This window comes from Bos mutus, chromosome 8 (assembly GCF_027580195.1).
Source record: "Bos mutus isolate GX-2022 chromosome 8, NWIPB_WYAK_1.1, whole genome shotgun sequence".
NCBI classification, from domain to species: Eukaryota; Metazoa; Chordata; class Mammalia; order Artiodactyla; family Bovidae; genus Bos; species Bos mutus.
In genome coordinates this window covers 22,622,380-22,644,756 of record NC_091624.1, presented here as the reverse complement: position 1 = coordinate 22,644,756, position 22,377 = coordinate 22,622,380, and the positions used below count along the sequence as shown (strand labels likewise).

The window sequence follows — 22,377 nt, the reverse complement described above, 5'->3', positions numbered from 1 at the left end:
ACAAGGAGATACTCCAAGGGGCTGCACATCATGGAATGCTCTTAAAATAAGAAAGGTAGGACAAGGAAAGGAAGTGATGAAAGTTCCAGTGGGGAAAAGTGGCTTCTGATGGCAAAATTTTCTATTAGCTGAGTTTGTTGTTGGCCAAAAAGGAAATCTTCCCTCCTCCAGCTGGGGTAGTAATGTAGCCGCACTTCCTGTTTGTGATTGCAATGTATCAGTCTTCCTGCTGGGATGAGTAATGACCTCTTCCTGCTAGGGTATTTGATGATGAGTGACAGGAAATGGTAGCTCCCTCTACAGGCCTTCCAGACTCCAGTTACAGTTGAGTTATCCTTTTATTAAAGTTCACAGCATGTTTTGTTGGCAGGAGGATTCACAATGAGGGAGAAAAGGCCAGAAGACTTACCATTAAGAAGGTTCAGAAATTCTTAGGAGGATGCAAGGGAGGCAGAATGTGACTATGGGGTCAGCTGGTGGCCATACTGATCACATGGCTCCATCTGATGACTTTGCAGCTTGCTGTGGAATATTAAAAAAAAAAAAAGTCACTTTATCCTATCAGAGAAACATGAAACTGAGATGAGCTTCCCACTGCTAGAAGCATCCTCAGCCTTCAGAAAAGACCAGAAAACATGACTAAAGGATTTGGGAATATCAGAGCCATATTTCTCAGAGTGGGACTCCCCAGTCTCTGTAGGTCTCAGTCCTCAACTGTCCCTCAGGGACAGTCTCCCCACCTCCATACTTATCAGCTCATTGATCCCTAGAGGTCCTGCCTTACCCTGAGAACTTAGGTTTCCATGGAGCTAGGTTGGTTGAGACCTAGTGATACAGCTGACCAGCCTGATAATAGTCCCCATCACCCTGGGGCAGTTGGGCTTAGGGATACATGGCTTTGTAGACTTTCAACACCTAGACCCAGTGTGGAGGGTGTGCTTGCCCATCACCTGTGTCACAGAAGAGCCAGCAATACTTGGAGCTGTCCAAGCAACTCTCAGGGGGTTTTCCTGGGAGAGCACTTGGTTATCTGACTTCTTATCCAGGAAGCCCTATGACTTTTGACTGCTGCCTGTCACACCAACAACGCACCTGTGAAGCTTCTCCTCTACAAGGCCATCTGCCCACCACACCCACCCTTCTAGGGGCCCAGATGCTAGGACCATACAAATGCTGGAGTGTCTACTGCCTAAAGTACAGACACCCCTCTATCCATCTGCATGATTTCTGCTGGGAATCCCCAACATTTACGGGAATTCTTTGACCAACCTGATAGGAACGATGCAATGATTCAGAATGACAAGGATCCATTCACACTTACAACCCCAGAAGCCCCACTCATAACCACGTAAGTGTCCCATACATTCCCACTGATGCCCAAATATTCTTGCGTCATACATACATACATCTAAACACACACATCAGTGGTGTGCTGATAAATGCTTAATAAAAACCTCTCTGAGAAAGGTAGGAAAGACTTCATTTATGGTGTCTACATGGTATAAATATTCCCAGCATGATCAGTTTCAAGCTACCTAGTTGACATCACTGAACACAGAACTGGGAGGAGATATGCACCATTGACTATCCCAAGCTAGTATGAACCAGTTTCAACACATCCCAAATCTTTTCATATGAGTATGTGCACATGAACCACTTATACCCAGAGTAGGCCCCTCAACTCCCAGCACAGATATATAAGCAAAAGGACACAACATACATATTCATATATATGTGTATGTATGTATATCCATACACATATATATTCTGAACACACATGTACATTTCTACTCTCACCTTGAAAAAATATACACAGAGACCACCTCTTACTACCTAAATTTTTATAGATGAAAACCTACTCACACTGAATATTCACATGCCACTCTTACAACTATATACATATACACACACGACATGGGCCTGAACACAAACATATGCAACCAATATACCACTCATATGTACACACTGTACACGTATACACACAGGCTCACGAGGTACACAACTGTTTGTTTCATGAGCAACTCCCAAAAGACCCACAAGCAATTCATAGCCCTAAAATACATATACTCCAGATTTCTGAACATACACATAACCTACTCCATCTACTGAACTCTCATATCTGCCAGAATACTTAATTCATAGCCCCAGGGACTCAAATACACACAGCCACAAACAACCTACACTTATCGAATACAGCTGAACCTTGAACAACTTGGGGATTAGGGTACCAAACTTCCATTCAATGCTTCTGTATCCATGGATCACGTAGTAGCACTGTAGTATTTACTGAAAAAAAAAAAAATCCACTAGGAATGGATCCGTGTGGTTCAAACCCATGATGTTATAGAGTTAACTATACTTATATAAGTCCAACTTACCAGTTCTGAGAACACACAAGCAACACTGCTAAATTCTTCAGGCATTACATTTTGAAATAAACACAAAGAGGACACTAAGCCTCCTTTACGCACAAATCACAAATACACACATCCATAAACTACTCTTGAGTATACATCCCAAATGCTAAGACACACACAAAACACAAAAACACCGACAATTTCTGTTCTCTAATATACACATGCAATTCTCACACACCTATGGACACAGATGTGCAAACATTCCCAATCTCTGAACATAGAGATCCCCCTCAAACACTACCTCTCCAGATACAACCTCCCCATTGCTCCCCAAACATATAAACAAAGGACACTATATACATATATCTAACCTCATGCTAATATACACAGACCACCTCCTACTATCTACTATCAAACACATGTATAAACGCACTCAGTTCAGTTCAGTTGTGTCCGACTCTGCAACCCCATGAATCGCAGCACTCCAGGCCTCCCTGTCCATCACCAACTCATGTGCGTCGAGTCGGTGATGCCATCCAGCCATCTCATCCTCTGTCGTCCCCTTCTCCTCCTGCCCCCAATCCCTCCCAGCATCAGAGTCTTTTCCAATGAGTCAACTCTGCATGAGGTGGCCAAAGTATTGGAGTTTCAGCTTTAGCATCAGTCCTTCCAATGAACACTCAGGACTGATCTTTAGAATGGACTGGTTGGATCTCCATGCAGTCCAAGGGACTCTCAAGAGTCTTCTCCAACACCACAGTTCAAAAGCATCAATTCTTTGGCGCTCAGCTTTCTTCACAGTCCAACTCTCACATCCATACATGACCACTGGGAAAACCATAGCCTTGACTAGACAGACCTTTGTTGGCAAAGTAATGTCTCTGCTTTTCAATATGCTGTCTAGGTTGGTCATAACTTTCCTTCCAAGGAGTAAGCGTCTTTTAATTTCATGGCTGCAGTCACCATCTGCAGTGATTGTGGAGCCCCCAAAAATAAAGTCTGACACTGTTTCCACTGTTTCCCCATCTATTTGCCATGAAGTGATGGGACCAGACGCCATGATCTTAGTTTTCTGAATGTTGAGCTTTAAGCCAACTTTTTCACTCTCCTCTTTCACCTTCATCAAGAGGCTTTTTAGTTCCTCTTCATTTTCTGCCATAAGGGTGGTGTCATCTGCACATCTGAGGTGATTGATATTTCTCCCGGCAATCTTGATTCCAGCTTGTGCTTCTTCCAAGCCCAGCATTTCTCATGATGTACTCTGCATAGAAGTTAAATAAGCAGGGTGACAATATATAGCCTTTACAGACTCCTTTTCCTATTTGAAACCAGTCTGTTGTTCCATGTCCAGTTCTAACTGTTGCTTCCTGACCTGCATATAGGTTTCTCAAGAGGCAGGTCAGGTGGTCTGGTATTCCCATCTCTTTCAGAATTTTCCACAGTTTATGGTGATCTACACAGTCAAAGGCTTTGTCATAGTCAATAAAGCAGAAATAGATGTTTTTCTGGAAATCTCTTGCTTTTTACATGATCCAGAGGATGTTGGCAATTTGATCTCTGGTTCCTCTGCCTTTTCTAAAACCAGCTTGAACATCTGGAAGTTCACAGTTCATGTACTGCTGAAGCCTGGCTTGGAGAATTTTGAGCATTACTTTACTAGCATATGAGATGAGTGCAATTGTGCAGTAGTTTGAGCATTCTTTGGCATTGCCTTTCTTTGGGATTGGAATGAAAACTGACCTTTTCCAGTCCTGTGGCCACTGCTGAGTTTTCCAAATTTGCTGGCATATTGAGTGCAGCACTTTCACAGCATCATCTTTCAGGATTTGAAATAGCTCAACTGGAATCCCATCACCTCCACTAGCTTTGTTCGAAGTGATGCTTTCTAAGGTCCACTTGACTTCACATCCCAGGATGTCTGGCTCTAGGTGAGTGATCACACCATCATGATTATCTGGGTCGTGAAGATCTTTTTTGCACTGTTCTTCTGTGTATTCTTGCCACCTCTTCTCAATATCTTCTGCTTCTGTTAGGTCCATACCATTTCTGTCCTTTATCAAGCCTATCTTTGCATGAAATGCTCCCTTGGTATCTCTAATTTTCTTGAAGAGATCTCTCATCTTTCCTATTCTGTTGTTTTCCTCTATTTCTTTGCATTGATCGCTGAAGAAGGTTTTCTTATCTCTCCTTGCTATTCTTTGGAACTCTGCATTCAAATGGGAATATCTTTTCTCCTTTGCTTTTTGCTTCTCTTCTTTTCACAGCTATTTGTAAGGCCTCCTTAGACAGCCATTTTGCTTTTTTGCATTTCTTTTCCATGGGGATGGTCTTGATCCCTGTCTCCTGTATAATGTCACAAACCTCCATCCATAGTTCATCAGGCACTCTATCAGATCTAGTCCATTAAATCTATCTCTCACTTCCACTGTATAATCATAAGGGATCCTAGCAGTTTCCAAAGAAATGCACTTAGAATACTCTTAACAACTCCATACCTCATGAACAAACTTTGATAATTCATACACCCTTTGATGACATACACACAAATTACTATTCACAAGTAACATGCATAGAAATATCTACAGGAAACCATTTATGAAATAACTTCCACATACCAAATGATCCCTAGCTAGTAGGAGCCAGCTCATATATCTGCAAATACTAACAAATAACCATGTCACATATTCCTAATACATATAAGTGCAATTCTCCAACTCCTGTGTATAAACCTGGAACCTCACCGTCTCATCAGATACACATATACTCACTTCTCAAAATATATAAGCCTAAGAGGCCCCTACTGAAAAATACAAATACATAGCACTAGCAGATATTCCTCCAAATGGCTATGCCCCTTGAATACACACACAAACTTACTTTACATACAACTCTCCACAAGCTCCAAATAAAACAATTACCCACTGCACTAAAAATAAGCAAACATATAACTGTATATACTCTCTGTTTCAAATACACATCCTACACTACCTGCATATGCATAGCCCCACATTCCCAAACTCTCACACAGAATTAACTCTTCCATCTTCCATAATACAGTATTATACAAACACAACATACCTACATCTATCAGTTCCATAAAATAGCCACAGACTTCCCCTACACAGCAAAAGATATATACACAGCTCCTGAAAATACACACACACAAACCACATAAGCCCTACAACATACACAATGCACAAATGATATCCTGAATACACAAATGATCATCCTACATTCATCAAATACACAAAACAGATAGTATACCCAAACTAATACACATCAGTCCTTTTCCTAACACTGCCCTTATGCATATGCAAATCCATCATGAGACACAAAGAAATTCCCAAATTCATGGGTGAAAAAAACACATGTAAAAATATTCCCCAAATACCAAATTACAAATACCTAACCACTAACTACAGAGAAGGTGATGGCACCCCACTCCAGTACTCTTGCCTGGAAAATCTCACGGACAGAGGAGCCTGGTAGGCTGCAGTCCATGGGGTCGCAAAGAGTCGGACATGACAGAAGCAACTTAGCAGCAGCAGCAGCAGCAACCACTAACTAACTCCTTGAGTATGTCTCCGTTAAATCTCAACACCCTTCAAATATCCTTCAAAGATTTACCTTACACATTCTCACAAAAACATAACTTCCCCTTAAACACAAATATTCACAAACAAAACCAACCCACACATTTTATTACATATCAGATTCCCACCAACCGATTACACACGAATCCCATCTATGCTTGCAAATCAATACTGAATTGACATCAGACTATGAATCAATGTTTATTACTACATTCAGCAAAGTTTCTTCTATCATGGACAAAAGAGTGCAGTTTGAACATTTGTGTCCAAATCAATTGAACAATCGATTGATGCCTTTACGTTAAAAATGAAGACACAAGTGAAACTATGGTTTCACTCACTTTCCACTCATTTTCCTATAACCTGTGCTAGTTCTTGGGAACCTGATGAGGGCTTTCAAATCGGAAGAACTTCCGTCTAGCTTTCGTACTCTTCAGAACACGTGGACAGAATGGCACCTGTTTAACGGCTCTCACACACTATTTATCCCACAACTTACTCCCACAGTCACCGAACCGTTCTTGCAGCCTGCTCCCCCATGGCCAATAACCCTAGTGTAAACGCAGCAAAGGGAACTAAGTAAGCTCTATAGGGGCATGAATCCACATTGTGAGGAGTCTCCCCTACAGCTGCTACTGCTAAGTCACTTCAGTCGTGTCCGACTCTGTGACACGAGACCCCAGAGACGGCAGCCCACCAGGCTCCGCCGTCCCTGGGATTCTCCAGGCAAGAACACTGGAGTGGGTTGCCATTTCCTTCTCCACTCCCCTACAGACAAAGACACAAATACCCGACAGGGTGAACAGCAGTCAGAGAGTGACACCCGCAGGTTGAAGGGTCCCTCCATCCCTTACCTCCATGTTGACTCTGGAGGCGGCCTTAAGAGGTTCGGCCCTCTGCTGAGGCAGCCGTTGGGGCCCCGCCCTCCAAGCTCGTGCGTGCGCTCCTGTTTTCCTGAGCAGACAGCCTCAACAGACCCTTGAAAGAGCCAGTAGACTACCGCACTTCCAGTGCTCTAGAGCCCCTGGAGTCCTGTGCGTCAGGACTTGTGGGAAACTGTCCTTTTAAGTCCCTGCTGGAGAGGAGAGAAATGGAGGGTCGGGGTATCCTGAGGAGCTTCTCTGGCTATGTCTCCTTGCTGGAAACTTCGTGGTGCTCTCTTAAAACTAGCTCTCGTGAGATGAGCACTTGTGATTTTTAAATTGCACACGTGAAGTCCTTGCGCTTAGATGCAAAGGGTTTTGTAGAGCTCCATCCTTATAACAATATCCTCAAATTGGAGCAAGTGCTTTCATGACCTTCAGACTGCAGTTCCTTGCTTCTTGTTTATGCCTGTCAAAACCAGTAGGTCTTTTTCCTAGCAAGGTGGACGTTTCTGTTAAAGAACAATTTTAGCAAAGAGTTTCAGACCTGGGAACACTCTTAAGATGCTTTCTCCTGATTCCATTCCTAGAGTTCTTCCAAATGCATATACTCTACTAGAATATTTTTCTGTAGTGTATTTAATACATGGAGTTTTTTTCAGTAAATATTGAGTGTTTCCTTTGTAAAGTTTTTGTTGTAACCCTGAGTAAGACAACAATCTGGTTCAATTTAAACACAACAGGTATTAATACTATGGGAACAATTTTACTCTCCCCCTTTTTTGGTAATATATTGCAAAATTTCTGTTGGCAATAAAAAAATAAATAGTAGCAGAATCAACTTATTAACCTGACTATGTAATGCTTGCCAAAGAAACCTCAATCAGCAAATCCTCTTTCTGGTCAATTGCAAGATTAGAGCATTTTTTCACTCAACAGAAAGCTTCTGAAGATCCCTCATATTTAACAGTACTAAGAGCTTCAAGTGCACAGACTTGAAAACTCCACAAGACATAAACATTGTATCTCTTTCTGTCTTTAATGTTCCATAGTGATGTGGAAGATGAACTGTCTTCTGATGCTTGTGATCCATGTCCAGAGATACTTTTTCTCTGTAATCAATGCCTGCCCCCAGCGTCTGCAGGAATAGTCAGAGATTGTGATCTAAAGGAATTTTAGATATTCCTTCCTTGTCTGGTCTTCCCAAATCATATTTGGGCTGCTTTGATTATATCTGTCTCCGGGGTGTAGTATTTTGAAGCAGTACAAAAATGATTGCAGAATTGATAACTTTTACATAATGCAATTTTTGTATCAGTGGCCCTGAGAGGCCTCATTCAAATACTTTATCAGAGTTATGAATGAGAATCTTGTAATTGGTTGAAGGACTGAACAAGGGGAGGAAGCAACAAGAAAGCTTTCCTTTCTTGTATTCTGCCTCACCATCCCTCTAGCATCAAGTCTAGCATTGGTTGAATATCATTTAAGTTTTCCTTCATGATAGGAGTCCAAGAGCTGAGCCATATTTCCAAGTTATTTTTTCAGTCCCCAACAGGAGTTTATTGATATAAAGTTCACCATGATATTACTTTAAATACTCTCACCTCATCTTCTCACCTTCTTTTGAGTCCGTTTTTCCTTGCAAGGTACAAGGAACTTCATAAGCACCAACAGAAGTCTTTTTCACCGTATGGAACTGTCCTTCTAAATCTTTCTTTTCCCAACACCCCACAATTCCTGCTATAGCAGGGAGTGACTCTTGTCTCCCAAGAGATCTGGTTGTAGTCCTCTGAAATTTTCACCCTTCATATCCCTTGACAAGATACCTAAATTCCTTTCTTCTCACAACACAAAAGGCAAATATTCTTTCATATCATTTTGATAGTGATAAACTGACATTGATTCTCAATATGAAAATGAGAATCAGGCAAATTATTAAAAAAAAAAAGAGATGCTCCCTTTATTTCATGCAGGTGGGTCCATATGCAATGATGAGCTTAGGTTCTAAAGAGAAAGGGTATGTAATGCAGACAGGAAATTCATAAGCTTATAAGCAGTATTTGCAGGCTAGGATTTAGATGGAAGTGGATTTGTGTGAATGGGGATTGGACATTGCTAGATAAACTTTTGGCATTTTTCTCAAGGTACACGTCCATTTCATGGGTAATAGATTTTTAACATCTAGAAAAACCAGTGCTCTGGGATATTTAGTCCTTTAAACACAAGGAAAGAGAAGATTTTTTTACCTTCTCATTCCTTATTTCTGTCCTTAGTCCTACTAAGCCTAAACTTTCAATGCCATGTGATGGCTCTTCGAAATCCATTTCATCCAGAGTCTGCAGATTTTGTGTGTTTGCAATTGTGTTTTGTGTTGGACCCAAGATGCACACGTCAGTCTCTTTACTCCCAGTTCTCTTTCTCATAGTGTAAACTGTAGTCACTCAGTCGTGTCCGACTCTTTGCAGCCCCATGGACTGTGTCCTCCAGGCTCCTCTGTCCAGGAATTCTCTAGGCAAGAATACTGGAGTGGATTGCCATTTCCTTCTCCAGGGGATCGTCCCAACCCAGGGATCAAAACTGAGTCTCCTGCATTGCAGGCATATTCTTTACTGTCTGAGTCACAAGGGAAGCCCCTCTTTCTCATAAGAATGATGAATAATAGCTTACTATGTTATACTTTTTTGGTAGTACTGCCAGATAAAATACAGGTTTTCAGTTAAATGCAAGTATCAGATAATGAGGAAATTAATTTGCATAAAGCTATATCAAAAATATTGCATAGGGCACAGCTAGACTAAAAACTAATCCATTGTTTATGCAAAATTCAAAAAATCAAATTCATTTAGGCATTTGTTATTTTTATTTGCTTGATCTGGCCATCCTACCTTTTCAGGTAATTTGAAATTTAAAAGACTGTAGAAATTCTTGTTCTAGGAATTAAGTCCGGAAACAGAGGAGCTGTAATACAAAATACAAAAACAATCATTGAAAATATACTTGGATATATTGGAACATATATGAATTTTCAACCAGAAAAAAAAAAAACTGGAGACATTTTTAAAAATGAATATCAATTACATTTATTTTTAGTTGCAAAACACATCTCTGGAAAGATTTTAATGAAACAGATAACTCTGGTTTTCTCTGGGAAAGAAGATTGAAGTGAGGAAAGAGGTGGAACTATGTCACTGCATATTCCATTTCTCACAATTTGATTTTGAACCATTAGAAGATATTACTTGTTTAAAGTATTATACTAAAATCATTTAAAAGATAAAAAACTAAATATTTAACAACAATGTAATGCTATGAGAAACACAGTGAATTCTGGTCTTAGACGTGTGGGTTGCATGATGGATTTTTGATAGATGGGCATTTTCCAGCAAAAGGGATTGTTAGTAAGGAAAAGTCCTGCTGAATGTTGGTTGGGGCACAAGGACTGCTTCCTTAGGAGTGATGTACATACAGCAACCAAACACCCTGCATCTGCTGAGACAATCCTAATTTCAAACCCTCAGTTCCATGTAGCCATTAATACCCAAGGGTTTATAAGACTAAAAGTTCTTCTGAACTTGTTCTGAAAGTCTAGTCTCTGTTGAAGTAAGTCAAGATCCAGTTAGGAAGCAGAGTGAGTTGAGGGACACAAAACTAGGTTGATGGAAAAAGAAGTGAAATAGGTGGAAGATCAAGTCCAACTTTGGTGCTGTGAAACTGAGAAACAATTGATAAGTTGCCTAAAGAGGCAAACACCAATTGTGTCACCGCTATGTAATGTGGAACGAACTTCTGGTTCTCGCCTTCCTGCCAGAGCTGTTCATGGAATGTCTGCTCACCCCACCCAGGTCCACCTGCCTTCTGCCCCTCCCCCGCTGCAGAATGTTTCAGTTCCACATTCTACTGTTTGAATTCAAACATTTCCCTCCTTTACTTGGATGCTGAGCATCTGCTGGAGCAGGTCACTCTCTGGGTCTTGGTCTTGACTTTTCTCATTGAGGCTACCAGGCAGCAGTGGTCCATGTCCAAGCCTATGCGAATGGCTTCAGAAGGAGGTAAGCCTGTAGGCTGGGGTCATGTTCCCTGCCATTTCTCAGACCTTTGAGTCCACATGTGACATTTCACTGTGGGCACACGGTTGAACTGAAGTTGAGGAAGGAGAGAGCACTGGACCCATAAGGACATCTGGGGAGACTGAAAAGCCTGAAGAAACCTGAGGCTGCACTGGGGAGGAGGGTTCATTGGAAGTGGATCAAGGGAAATTGCCCTGGTTATGGAGAAAGGATGGCAGCAGGCAGGCTTGATAATTTCTAGAATGAAGATAAGCCGCTTTGAAACGTGTGTGTAGGAAGTGTGAGTGATCTCCTGGTGGTGACACAGGAAGGGTCATGAGGAGGCCCTAGCCCCGTATTGTGCTTCTTAGGTACCCGAAGCTTGTCCCACCCCATGTCTTTCTGAGGGGTTTGGACTGGGGCATACTGTATCTAATTGGGCCATGGGGAGAGATAGTCTTATTAGAAAACTATTCAATGGGACTGTGTGTGGTCACACCTGAAGTGAAATTTCCTCTGAGAGCTAGGCAGGAAGTTACTCTAACTGCTGCAGTCCAGACCGTCTCCACTCCTTCCAGCTCACAGCTGACCTCTCAGTTCAGGTAACAGTTGCCTTGGCTTTGACAGGGATGGGTGTCCATGTAACTTCAACCAAGACAGGCCTCAGTTTCCCAAGATGTCTTAAACTGTTCTTCCTTTTGTGGAAAAGCAGCTCTTTAGACCGACTTCATCTTGTCCAATATCTCATGGTGGACCTTCGGCATATCTTGAGACGAAGAGTTTCTTCATTTTTCACGTCACTCCTTTGTGGACAGGGAACAGATGTGGAGGGTGGTTAGTTCTGGTGGAATGTCAGTGAAAGCTGATTTCCTCTTTAAAGGGGGGTAAGGAGTGTAGCCCAGAAGCAGGCAGACAATCTTCTCTGTTCTGAGTAAAAGTCCTATGACATCTGTTCTGATTAATTAGGTGCACGTGGCATGTAACCTGTTCTCCTGAACAGGGATGTGTTCCAGACAACTTTATCACAATGGCACCTGGATCATGCCTGTTTCTCAGTTTGTCTTCACTCTCTGTTATTGGGAACTCAAAGGGGAAGTACCCCAGGCAGTCTATACTCCCACAACCAATGTAACATGACCATTCCCTGGTCCTTGTCTAATCCTCTACAGCCATTCACTGGCTGTGAAATGACAGAATTTAAGGGACAGATGCCCACTTCTCAGACTCCCCACAGTTCCTACAAAGAGAATTCCTAGAGTGATGACATGGCTCTGGGCACTGGGAAGGGGGTGGTATAACCTGGCTCATATTAACTGTCTGCTGTGGTGATTCTGATGTGCATGCTGAGCCAGTGTGTTATGGGTTTTTGTCAGAATTCCATTTGAGTGATAGTTTCCATTATTTTTGTTTTGTGAGGCTTGAAAAGAGTGAGAGGATTTATACTGAGCACCAGGAAAAGAAAGACTGAGGTGGAGGTAGGCCCTTAATGTTTTAAACACTGCCTGTCCACAAAGGGTCTTTGGGTGCCTAGAACTTACCGTGGAGAAGGTCCTCACCTGCTAGTGGACCTGCTGAGGGGCGTTTCTCACAGAGCAGATGTTCACCCAGTTCCGGGTCTGGGAGACAGCCTGTGAGATTTGGGTCCCAGGGAGTGCCTGAGGGAGGCTCTCCGAGTCAGCACTTGCTGAAGAGATTTCTTCTCGGCAGACAGGGCTCAGGGACCTTGGAGGCTAGGAGTGAGGTCACCAGTGGAATAATTCTCATCCAGAGGTCAGATCGTGAAAATCATTAGAAGACATGTCCATGCTGCACACACTGTCCAGATGTCCTCATGTGTGGAGATTTACACTCTGATTCTCTCCAGAGAGCCTCAGTCCCAGTGAGAGAGTCATTTCCTAGGCAGGTTGATAAGAAGTCTAGGGGTCTCCAAGGAGAGAGGGGTCTGAAATTCTCAAGGAGGAAGAAAGGACAAAAATTTTTCCCCCTCTACATTCCTTAGGATTATATAACAATAATGTATCCTGCCCGAGGACAATCTCTCGATTAAACCTTCTGGCTAATCCTGTTATCTTAACATGTAAATTATGGGAGTAGATCTGGTGAGGTCTTTACAAGAATTATATAACAATAATGTATCCTGACAGAATGTGGTCCACTGGAGAAGGAAATGGCAAACCACTTCAATATTCTTGCCTTAAGAATCCCATGAACAGTATGAAAAGGCAAAATGATAGGATACTGAAAGAGGAACTCCCCAGGTTGGTAGGTGCCCAATATACTACTGGAGATCAGTGGAGAAATAACTCCAGAAAGAATGAAGGGATGGAGCCAAAGCAAAAACAATACCCAGCTGTGGAAGTGACTGGTGGGTGATAGAAGCAAGATCTGATGCTGTAAAGAGCAATGTTGCATAGGAACCTGGAATGTTAGGTCCATGATTCAAGGCAAATTGGAAGTAGTCAAACAGGAGATGGCAAGAGTAAACATTGACATTCTAGGCATCAGCGAACTAAAATGGACTGGAATGGGTGAATATAACTCAGATGACCATTATATCTACTACTGTGGGCAGGAATCCCTTAGAAGAAATGGAGTAGCTATCATGGTCAACAAAAGAGTCCAAAATGCAGTACTTGGATGCAATCTCAAAAACGACAGAATGATCTCTGCTCATTTCCAAGGCAAACCATTCAATATCACAGTAATCCAAGTCTATGCCCCAACCAGTAACGCTGAAGAAGCTGAAGTTGAATGGTTGTATGAAGACCTACAAGACCTTTTAGAACTAACACCCAAAAAAGATGTCCTTTTCATTATAGGGGACTGGAATGCAAAAGTAGGAAGTCAAGAAACACCTGGGGTAACAGGCAAATTTGGCCTTGGAATACAGAATGAAGCAGGGCAAAGGCTAATAGAGTTTTGCCAAGAGAATGCAGTGGTCATAGAAAACACCCTCTTCCAACAACACAAGAGAAGACTCTACACATGGACATCACCAGATGGTCATCACTGAAATCAGATTGATTATATTCTTTGCAGCCAAAGATGGAGAAGCTCTATACAGTCAGCAAAAACAAGACTGGGAGCTGACTGTGGCTCAGATCATGAACTCCTTATTGGCAAATTCAGACTTAAATTGAAGAAAGTGGGGAAAACCACTAGACCATTCAGGCATGACCTAAATCAAATAGTCACAGAAAAACATATATTTCTCCTTTATTTACTATGCCAAAGCCTTTGACTGTGTGGATCACAACAAACTGTGGAAAATTCTTCAAGAGATGGGAATACCACACCACCTGACCTGCCTCTTGAGAAACCTATATGCAGGTCAGGAAGCAACAATTAGAATTGGACATTGAACAACAGACTGGTTCCAAATAGGAAAAGGAGTACATCAAGGCTGTATATTGTCACCCTGCTTATATGCAGAGTACATCATGAGAAACGCTGGGCTGGATGAAGCACAGCTGGAATCAAGACTGCTGGGAAAAATATCAATAACCTCAGATATGCAGATGACACTACCCTTACGGCAGAAAGTGAAGAGGAACTAAAGAACCTCTTGATGAAAGTGAAAGAGGAGAGTGAAAAAGTTGACTTAAAGCTCAACATTCAGAAAACTAAGATCATGGCATCTGGTCCCATCCCTTCATGGCAAATAGATGGGGAAACAGTGGAAATAGTGTCAGACTTTATTTTGAAGGGCTCCAAAATCACTGCAGATGGTGATTGCAGCCATGAAATTAAAAGACATTTACTCCTTGGAAGGAAAGTTATGACCACCCTAGATAGCATATTCAAAAGCAGAGACATTACCTTGCCAACAAAGGTCTGTCTAGTCAAGGCTATGGTTTTCCCAGTGGTCATGTATGGATGTGAGAGTTGGACTGTGAAGAAAGCTGAGCGCCGAAGAATTGATGCTTTTGAACTGTGGTGTTGGAGAAGACTCTTGAGAGTCCCTTGGATTGCAAGGAGATCCAACCAGTCCATTCTAAAGATCAGTCCTGGGTGTTCATTGGAAGGACTGATGCTAAAGCTGAAACTCCAATACTTTGGCCACCTCATGCAGAGTTGACTCATTGGAAAAGACTCTGATGCTGGGAGGGATTGGGGGCAGGAGGAGAAGGGGACGACAGAGGATGAGATGGCTGAATGGCATCATCGACTCGACGCACATGAGTTTGGGTGAACTCTGGGAGTTGGTGATGGACAGGGAGGCCTGGAGTGCTGCAATTCATGGGGTTGCAAAGAGTCGGACACGACTGAGACTGAACTGAACTGAACTGAATGTATCCTGCCTGAGGACAGTCTCTGGATTAAACCTTCTGGCTAATTCTGTTATCTTAAAATGTAAATTATGGGAGTAGGTCTTTACAACCTCCAGACATTCTTTTGATTCATTAGTGAGCATATAACTCCACTGCTAACACTAGCAAGGGGGTACTCTTTCTGCCCCCTTCTGATGCCTATGTCAGAAGCTTTCTCTATCGCCTTTAGACTTTAAAAAACTTTATTACACAAAAGCTCTGAGCAATCAAGCCTCATCTCTGGCCCTGGATTGAATTATTCTCCTCCGGAGGCCAAGAATCTCAGCATCTTTTCGTGGTTCAGCAACAACCTTTCATCTGTTGCCCGTTCTCCTCCTCCATTCAAATCTTTCCTTTGTCTCAACAGCATCTCCAGAGCTGGGAACGGATGTGGCCGTGACCCCTGGTGCCTCCTTGCCTCCTTTCAGGACAATGCCCTTTCCTCCACCCATTCCTGGCCCAGAACACTGGCCACCCTGGGAGCAACACCTGCCACCTTCCATGACCCCATCATTCCCTCCTGGTGGCACTCAGCTGCTGCCAGCTTTTCCAAGGACACCTTTGGTGCCCAATGCTGGCCATGGCCCCAGTGCCCCTGGGGCTTGCAACATCATTGTCCAAGTCAGGTCAGAAGGAAGGCCAGCGGAGCACCCGCAGACTCAGACCTTTGTCCTTACTCAGGCTCCCCTCAACTGGAGCACTCCAGGGCCCCTCAGCAGGAGTACTGCATGTCCTGTCCCCCTATTCTTAACAACCCCTGCGATGGAGACCATTGTGACTGCCCCAGCTGTTGGAGTAGCTCAGTCTGGCAAGGGAAGCTGGACCCCAGGCTTTCCACCTCAAGCTCCACTACCAGCTGCCCAGCTGGCCCCCATCATTCCCCAAGTGAACTTGGGGCCACAGTCACATGGCATTTCCAGGGAGGGCAGCCTGGCCACCAACCAGTCCAAGGCCTCGCAGGATGACTCCTGCAACCCCAAGAGCGTGTATGAGAACTTCCGACGTTGGCAGCGCTTCAAGTCTCTGGCCCGGAGACACCTTCCCCAGAGTCCTGATGCTGAAGCTCTTTCCTGCTTTCTCATGTGAGTGAACAGCCAGGGGGTCATGAGGTTATCAGAGCTTTTAGATAAAAAGGAACTGGGGGTGGATGCTCAGATTAGGTTTGTAGGGATACCAGGAAGAAAGTCTGAGGGTGATGTCCCTGCTGTGAGAAGGCACATTTTGGTCCTACACATCACCATGCAAGTTCCTGACATCCTTTCAGTACCTTATCTCAGTTATCTCACTGCCTTGTGAATACAGCCAACTTGACTTTCCATGATGCTCATGGTGATGTTGATGAAGACTTGTAGCCAGGGAGGGTTTTGGTGTGAGGTGAGGAGCCACAGATGGGATGCTGCACTCCTTTGTGGTGCCATATCCTTTCACACAGGACTTGAGTGTCCATGGTCAGGGGATGTCCCTTCAGAAAGGAGAGGGAGTGCAAGGTCCAGGATAGAGCTCTATGCATGCCTCAAGAACAAGAACCTCCTTGTTCTGGAGAATTCTTAGAACTGGGTGGTGGTAGAGCTCACAGGGCATGGGCTCTCTCCTAGAGCTGGGAGCCTGGCAGGCATTTCCCTCCTAAACCTCAGTTCCCTCGTAAAAAAAAAAAGGTGGTGGTGGGGGACAATTGCATTTAACTCAGAGAACTGTGTAGAAAACTCTTTAGGCTAATCTATGAAGTGTTAGCAGACTGCCTGGCACATGCCATGCCTCACTGATGATAGGGATTTTTATAGTCAAAAGGCAATCTTGCAAAGGAAGGAGCCCTCACAAGGGTCCCTGTCCCAGCCTTAGCCTGGGAATGGATGGTCATCCTTCAGTGAGAGTGAGGCGGTGATGGCAGTAGCGGGAAGGCTTGTCCTTGCTCTCTCAGGCCTGTCCCTCACCTTCCTGATGCTCAGTCATGCTATCTTGGGTTATGTGGTCCAAGTTGCTGGGTGGAATCAGATGAGTGGAGACTGGGCTGGACTCTGAAACAGACCCTGATGGCTTACAGCCCAGTGCTTCGGTCCCTGGCTCGCCTGAAGCCCACCATGACACTGGAGGAGGGACTGTGGCGGGCTGTGCAGGAATGGCAGCACAGAAGCAACTTTGACCGGATGATCTACTATGAGATGGCCAGAAAGTGAGTCAGCATCCTGGGCCCTAGAGCTGTGTGGTGGGTAAGAGGAGTGGGTGAGGGTTAGACCCCAAGTCAGGGTCTGGCTGTGGGCATGCTCATCAAGCAGGATAGAGGAGGGCTGTCACTCAGCACAGGGCCCCCACAGCCCAGATGCCCTACTCCCCTCCAGAACCCCTCCCTCATCTTGAGAGCGTGGGTCTTCAGTACTTCCTCCAGCAGCACCTCTGATCTCCCTTGATGGTGACCTACCTTTGGCTTGACATGAAGGTCTCAGGATGGGGTTGGGTAAAGCTTTGAGCCCAGGAGGGGTCCAACCCCAGCCATAGGGGCTGTGCAGGGGCATGCTCTCCACCCACCAGCCTGCTGCTTCCTTAGTGGTGGGTGGCTGGCAGCCACTGACATAGACTTTGGGACCCCCTCTTCTCATGAAAAGTGGCTGGAGTGGGTACCCTGATCTCCCTGAAGAGGCTGGGGAAGCCAGCATGTCATCAGCCCAAACGTCTCTGGCCATTCCAGTATTTTCTCCATGGCAATCTTTTTAGTTTAAAAATAGAACCAAACAAACAAACATCTCTCAGAGGAAAGGAAAGCCTCTTCTCTAAGCTTAGCGGCCAAATCCTCCAACCTTTCCTGGGCCCTGTCTCCAGGCTTATGTTCCAGGACTCTCAGCCCCTGTCCAGGGTCCTGGATTCAGCAAGGACCGCTTTGGGGACATGTGCCTGATTCAGCCTCTGGCCATCAGCCCTTCATATAGTTCTGGATGGGAATGGGGGCATGAGGAGGGTCCCCTGTGGGTCTGCCTGTGTCCTGAGGGCCTGGTTCAATTCAGCAGCCTTGGTCTATGCTCTTGAGTGCCCTTCAAGTGCTGGTGGGGCAGGAAGAGTCCCAGATATCGAGTCAGTTCCAGGAGAGCCCTCTGCTGGGAATAGTACCTCCCACGGCCCTGTCCACCCCAAGACACACTCTCTCCCAGGCCCTCATTCTCTGTTGCCTTTGTTCCTGGCTCCAAAGCCCAGGCCTTTTTCTCAGTGTGCCGTATGCCTCCATCACTCCCAGGTTCATGGAATTTGAGGCAGAGGAAGTGATGCAGATTCAGAAGTTACAGTGGATGCAGGGGGTGCAAGGCCTGCCTCCTCCAGTCCCACCGAAGCTGGATCCTCAGGGGTCCTCAGCCCAGACAGTGTGCCCTCAGCCAGGCACCCACGTTCCCACTGGAGTTCCAAGCAAAGGTAACATGGGCCAAGGGATGACCGCTGGCCCCATGTGGATCCTTTTCCTTCAAGAGGGTCATTGGTCTTTCAACCAGAACAGCCAGTGAGACAGGGTCTCAGTTGTCCTTTGTCACTGCTGCTGCTGCTGAGTCGCTTCAGTCGTGTCTGACTCTGTGTGACCCCATAGACGGCAGCCCACCAGGCTCCCCCGTCCCTGGGCTTCTCCAGGCAAGAACACTGGAGTGGGTTGCCATTTCCTTTGTCACTACAGGGTATCATCTCCATCAGTTTAATAACTCCTCTTTCACCTCCCTGTCAAAAGACCCCACACGAAGTGGGCTTGTTAGGGATACCCTGAAGAATCAAGGTTCCACATTCCTCACAGGACTGTCTTAGATGGCCCCCTCCCCCTCCCACTGTGCATGAGGCTTCAGGTGGTGCTAACCCTGCCCACACCTAAGTCACTGACCCCCAAACACTGCCCTCACCAGCGCATGCTCAGTGGTCAGGAGGTGGACGCAGAAGCCCCTCACCTTCCTTCCCTCTTTCCTGCTCTGCCTCAGCCAGTGCTCCCCGGAAGGCCGGGCCCCGGGCCCATCCCACCCGCTCGCAGCCACACAGAGCCCAGCGGCACCCGGGGACCAAGGCCCCCAAGGAGATTCCCCCTGAGGCTGTGAGAGAGTATGTGAACATCATGGAGGTGCTGGTGGGGCCCATCCACTCGGCCACGGGCAAGTCAGAGGCAGAATGTGGAAAGGATGAGGATGAGCTGAAGCAGGAAGAGGACGGGACCTATGCAGACCCGGATCTCCTGAGCTACATTGACAAGCTGTGTTCCCAGGAAGAGTTCGTCACCAAGGTGGGCTGGGCATGGAGCCTGGGGTCGACAAGATTCCAAGGCATGGAACTCTCAGCACCCAAGATCTGGGTTCTGCCCAGGCCAAAGGGACTGAAGCTCTGTTCATGTGCTTTGTGTGTGTGTCCATATGTGTGTGGAGTGTGTGTATGCACATGTATGAGTGTTCATGTCTGTGTCTGTGTGTATGCCTTCATATGTCTGTGTAAGTAGGTGTGTATGTGCTTTTTTATTGGAGTATAATTGCTTCACAATGTTCTGTCAGCTTCTGCTGTACAACACGTGAATCATCCATATGTATACATATATCCTCCACCCCTCACTCTTGAGCATCCACCCCACCCCCACTAGAGAACAGGAGTGGGTCTCTACTTTTCACTTTCCTCTAGGTCTTCTTGGCTCCCAGGCCATTCCTGGCCAAGAATGCTCACAGCCTTTTCCTTCTGTTCTAGGTAGAGGCAGTCATTCACCCTCGATTCCTGGCAGACTTGCTTTCCCCAGAACCACAACTGGATCCCTTGGCACTAGCTGAGGAGCTGGAACAGGAGGAAGGCCTCACCCCTGAGGAGGTGAGCAGGAGAGGGAGGGATACTTATGGAGCCTGTGGGTGGGGACCCCATGTGACCCAGGGGAGCCAGGGGAGGGAGGGACCCCAGGTAGAACAGGGGAGACAAGGGTCTCCCAGGTAAACCAGGGCATGGGGGACCCTGGTGAGCAAGGGAGACATAGAACCCCAGAGCAGGAGGCTTCCATGGCTCTGTCCATCCCTCCCCTGCCTGGGACATCTGGCCTGGAAGAGAGCCTGCTCTGGGGTAGGTGCAGTGCTGGGTGATAGGAGGGAGAGGATAGGGAGCTGGGGCGGGTGATGGGGGAGGAAAGGACACAAAGCTGGGAACAAGGTGCAGGAGGCCAGCAGGAACACCACAGTGTCTATATTTGGATTTGAGTCTCAAGGTCACCCCTCCTCTCCACCCCACCCAGGGCCATGTCCCACTGCCCACGGCTCCTCCTCTCACATGTGGGTGTGCAGAGCAGTCACTGCCCTCTTCTCTCCTACCAGCTGGTGCAGAAACGACTCCTGGCCTTGAAGGAAGACAAGGGAGTGCAGACACCCAGCAGTCAAAGTGTACCTCAAATGGACTCAAGTCCTTCTGAGTCTGACACCAGCAAAGATGCCCAGAGATATGATCAAGGCCCCCAGCTAGGGGTCAGACATGAAGCCTGCCCACCAGAGGTTGATTTCGAGGCTGTTCACAGGTTCAGCCAAGCAAACACTGGCCTATCCAGGGCCAAAGACCTTGTTCCCTCTCCGGGACAGCAGGAGTTGCCTCCATTCCAGCCAGGACAACACTCCCCTCCCCAGGGTCAGAGGTGCACTGGCCCTCAGCCAGGACCCACGGATACCTCAGTTCTCAGAACGGCCTTTCCAATTCTGGGGGCCCGAGGGCCCAGGGATGGGTCCAGCGAGGACGAGGAGGAGCTCCCCAGCCTGGCCTTCCTCTTGGCCTCGCAGCACAGTCTGCTGCCCTGGAGGCTGTCCCAGAGTCCTGTCCCTGCCTCAGGCCAGGCCCCCTCCTCTCAGAGAATAGGCCTCAGTCCAGCTCCTCTGGCTGCTGCCAGGTCTAGGAAGCGGGCTCTGTGCGGAGGCTCAGCTGCTGTAGAGATGCTGCCTGGCCTGGGGGCTGGCCTCGGGGTCTCTGAGAGCCCTGCCCTGGCTCTGGGACTGGTTCGCTCCTCACAGCTGAGAAAGAGAAAGTGTGACCCATTTGTCACAGGAAGGAAGAGGAAGCGGCTCTGCAGCCAGTAGGGAACAGCGGGCCAGCCCCAAGGGGAGCCTAGGGCTCCTCAGCTCGTGGGTGATCCTGGCTGCTGTTGGAGGAAGGGACTCCAGGGCAGGGAGGGGATTGGGCTTGAGGGAGCTTCGAGAGGTGGGGGAGATGGATCTGGGTGGGCGTGGGTGGCAGCAGGATCTTTGGAGAGATGTATGTAAAATGTGAATAAACGTAGTTTTGTTGGGAAATGCTCTTGGGTCACCATCTTCTTATTCGTGTCTGCTCTGCTCTACAGAGAGGGGTCCTGACAGGAAGGAAGGACCAGGGAGGTCACAGGTGCTGTGGGCCTCCAGTGGCCAAGTCTTGCCTCCACACAGACAAGGACTCCTCAGGCGGCTCCTGGGAGCTCTCAGCTCTCATCCTCCACAGGGACCTCCTCATCATCCCCGTCTCTAAAGCCAGCTTGGCTTGAGACCTTGGGGACATCTGTACCATCATCTGCATCCCTGGACAATCTAGGGATGGAGAGCTGCTGTCCTGCCCTCAGCCCTCTGGACACTAAGCAGTTTCCAGGATGGAGCCTGGTGACAGCTTTTGTCTTTAGGGAGCTTTTCTCTGCTCCCTGAAGCAGCCAGATGAAGGGGCTGGGCTGATCCTCTGCTCATCCAGGGTTTCCTGTGTGGTGGCCTGACCAGAGAGGAAGAATCTCCGTCATAGGGTCCGGATTGTCGGCCTCTCTGCCTGGCTGGAGGGTGAGCACCCTCTAGTCTCAGAGGGATTACTGCAGTGTGGAGAGTGGTGGAGGCAGCTACCTCTTAGTCCCAGTGAGGATGAAACAGGGGAAATGGGTGAGAGGAAATTCATGGGGTGCCCATTAAAGCTGTGTATAAGGAAAATGACAGCTGGGCCCCTTTCTGGAATTTATGGAAATTTTGTGCAGGAGTGTCTTGTTCAGGGGAGGGAGGGGACCCATCTTGCTGTGGCTATGGGGACTGACCTTAGGGGCCCAGGGTTCTGCAAAGACATCCCACAACTACTGTCCCTTCCCTTCCCACCCATGGCTGAACATGTGTGTGTATTGGGGTCAACACTGATCTATATTCACACATGAGACAGTTCCTCCTAACAACATATGGCCCAGGGAATCTGGCCTTGAAGGCCAGCGGAATTTGATTATAGGACTTTCACAGGCCTGGGACAAC

General features: G+C 46.5%; 1 protein-coding gene across 1 annotated transcript; it reads left to right on the top strand.

Moving 5' to 3' along the window:
• The first annotated feature begins 10,846 nt into the window (after positions 1-10,846).
• Positions 10,847-21,210, top strand: LOC102268736 (NUT family member 2G). The gene is made up of 7 exons (XM_014480916.2): positions 10,847-10,862; positions 15,537-16,251; positions 17,211-17,339; positions 18,393-18,532; positions 19,111-19,406; positions 19,856-19,972; positions 20,464-21,210. Exons 1-7 carry the CDS (start codon positions 10,847-10,849, stop codon positions 21,208-21,210), a joined length of 2,160 nt encoding a protein of 719 aa, XP_014336402.2.
• The last annotated feature ends 1,167 nt before the right edge of the window (positions 21,211-22,377 follow it).

What these genes read in the sequence shown, in the direction of transcription:
- LOC102268736 (XM_014480916.2), top strand. An exon ending in GCTCTTTCCTGCTTTCTCAT is followed by an intron (nt 16,252 to 17,210) that starts GTGAGTGAACAG and finishes GATGGCTTACAG; the next exon opens with CCCAGTGCTTCGGTCCCTGG. An exon ending in GACAGTGTGCCCTCAGCCAG is followed by an intron (nt 18,533 to 19,110) that starts GCACCCACGTTC and finishes GCTCTGCCTCAG; the next exon opens with CCAGTGCTCCCCGGAAGGCC.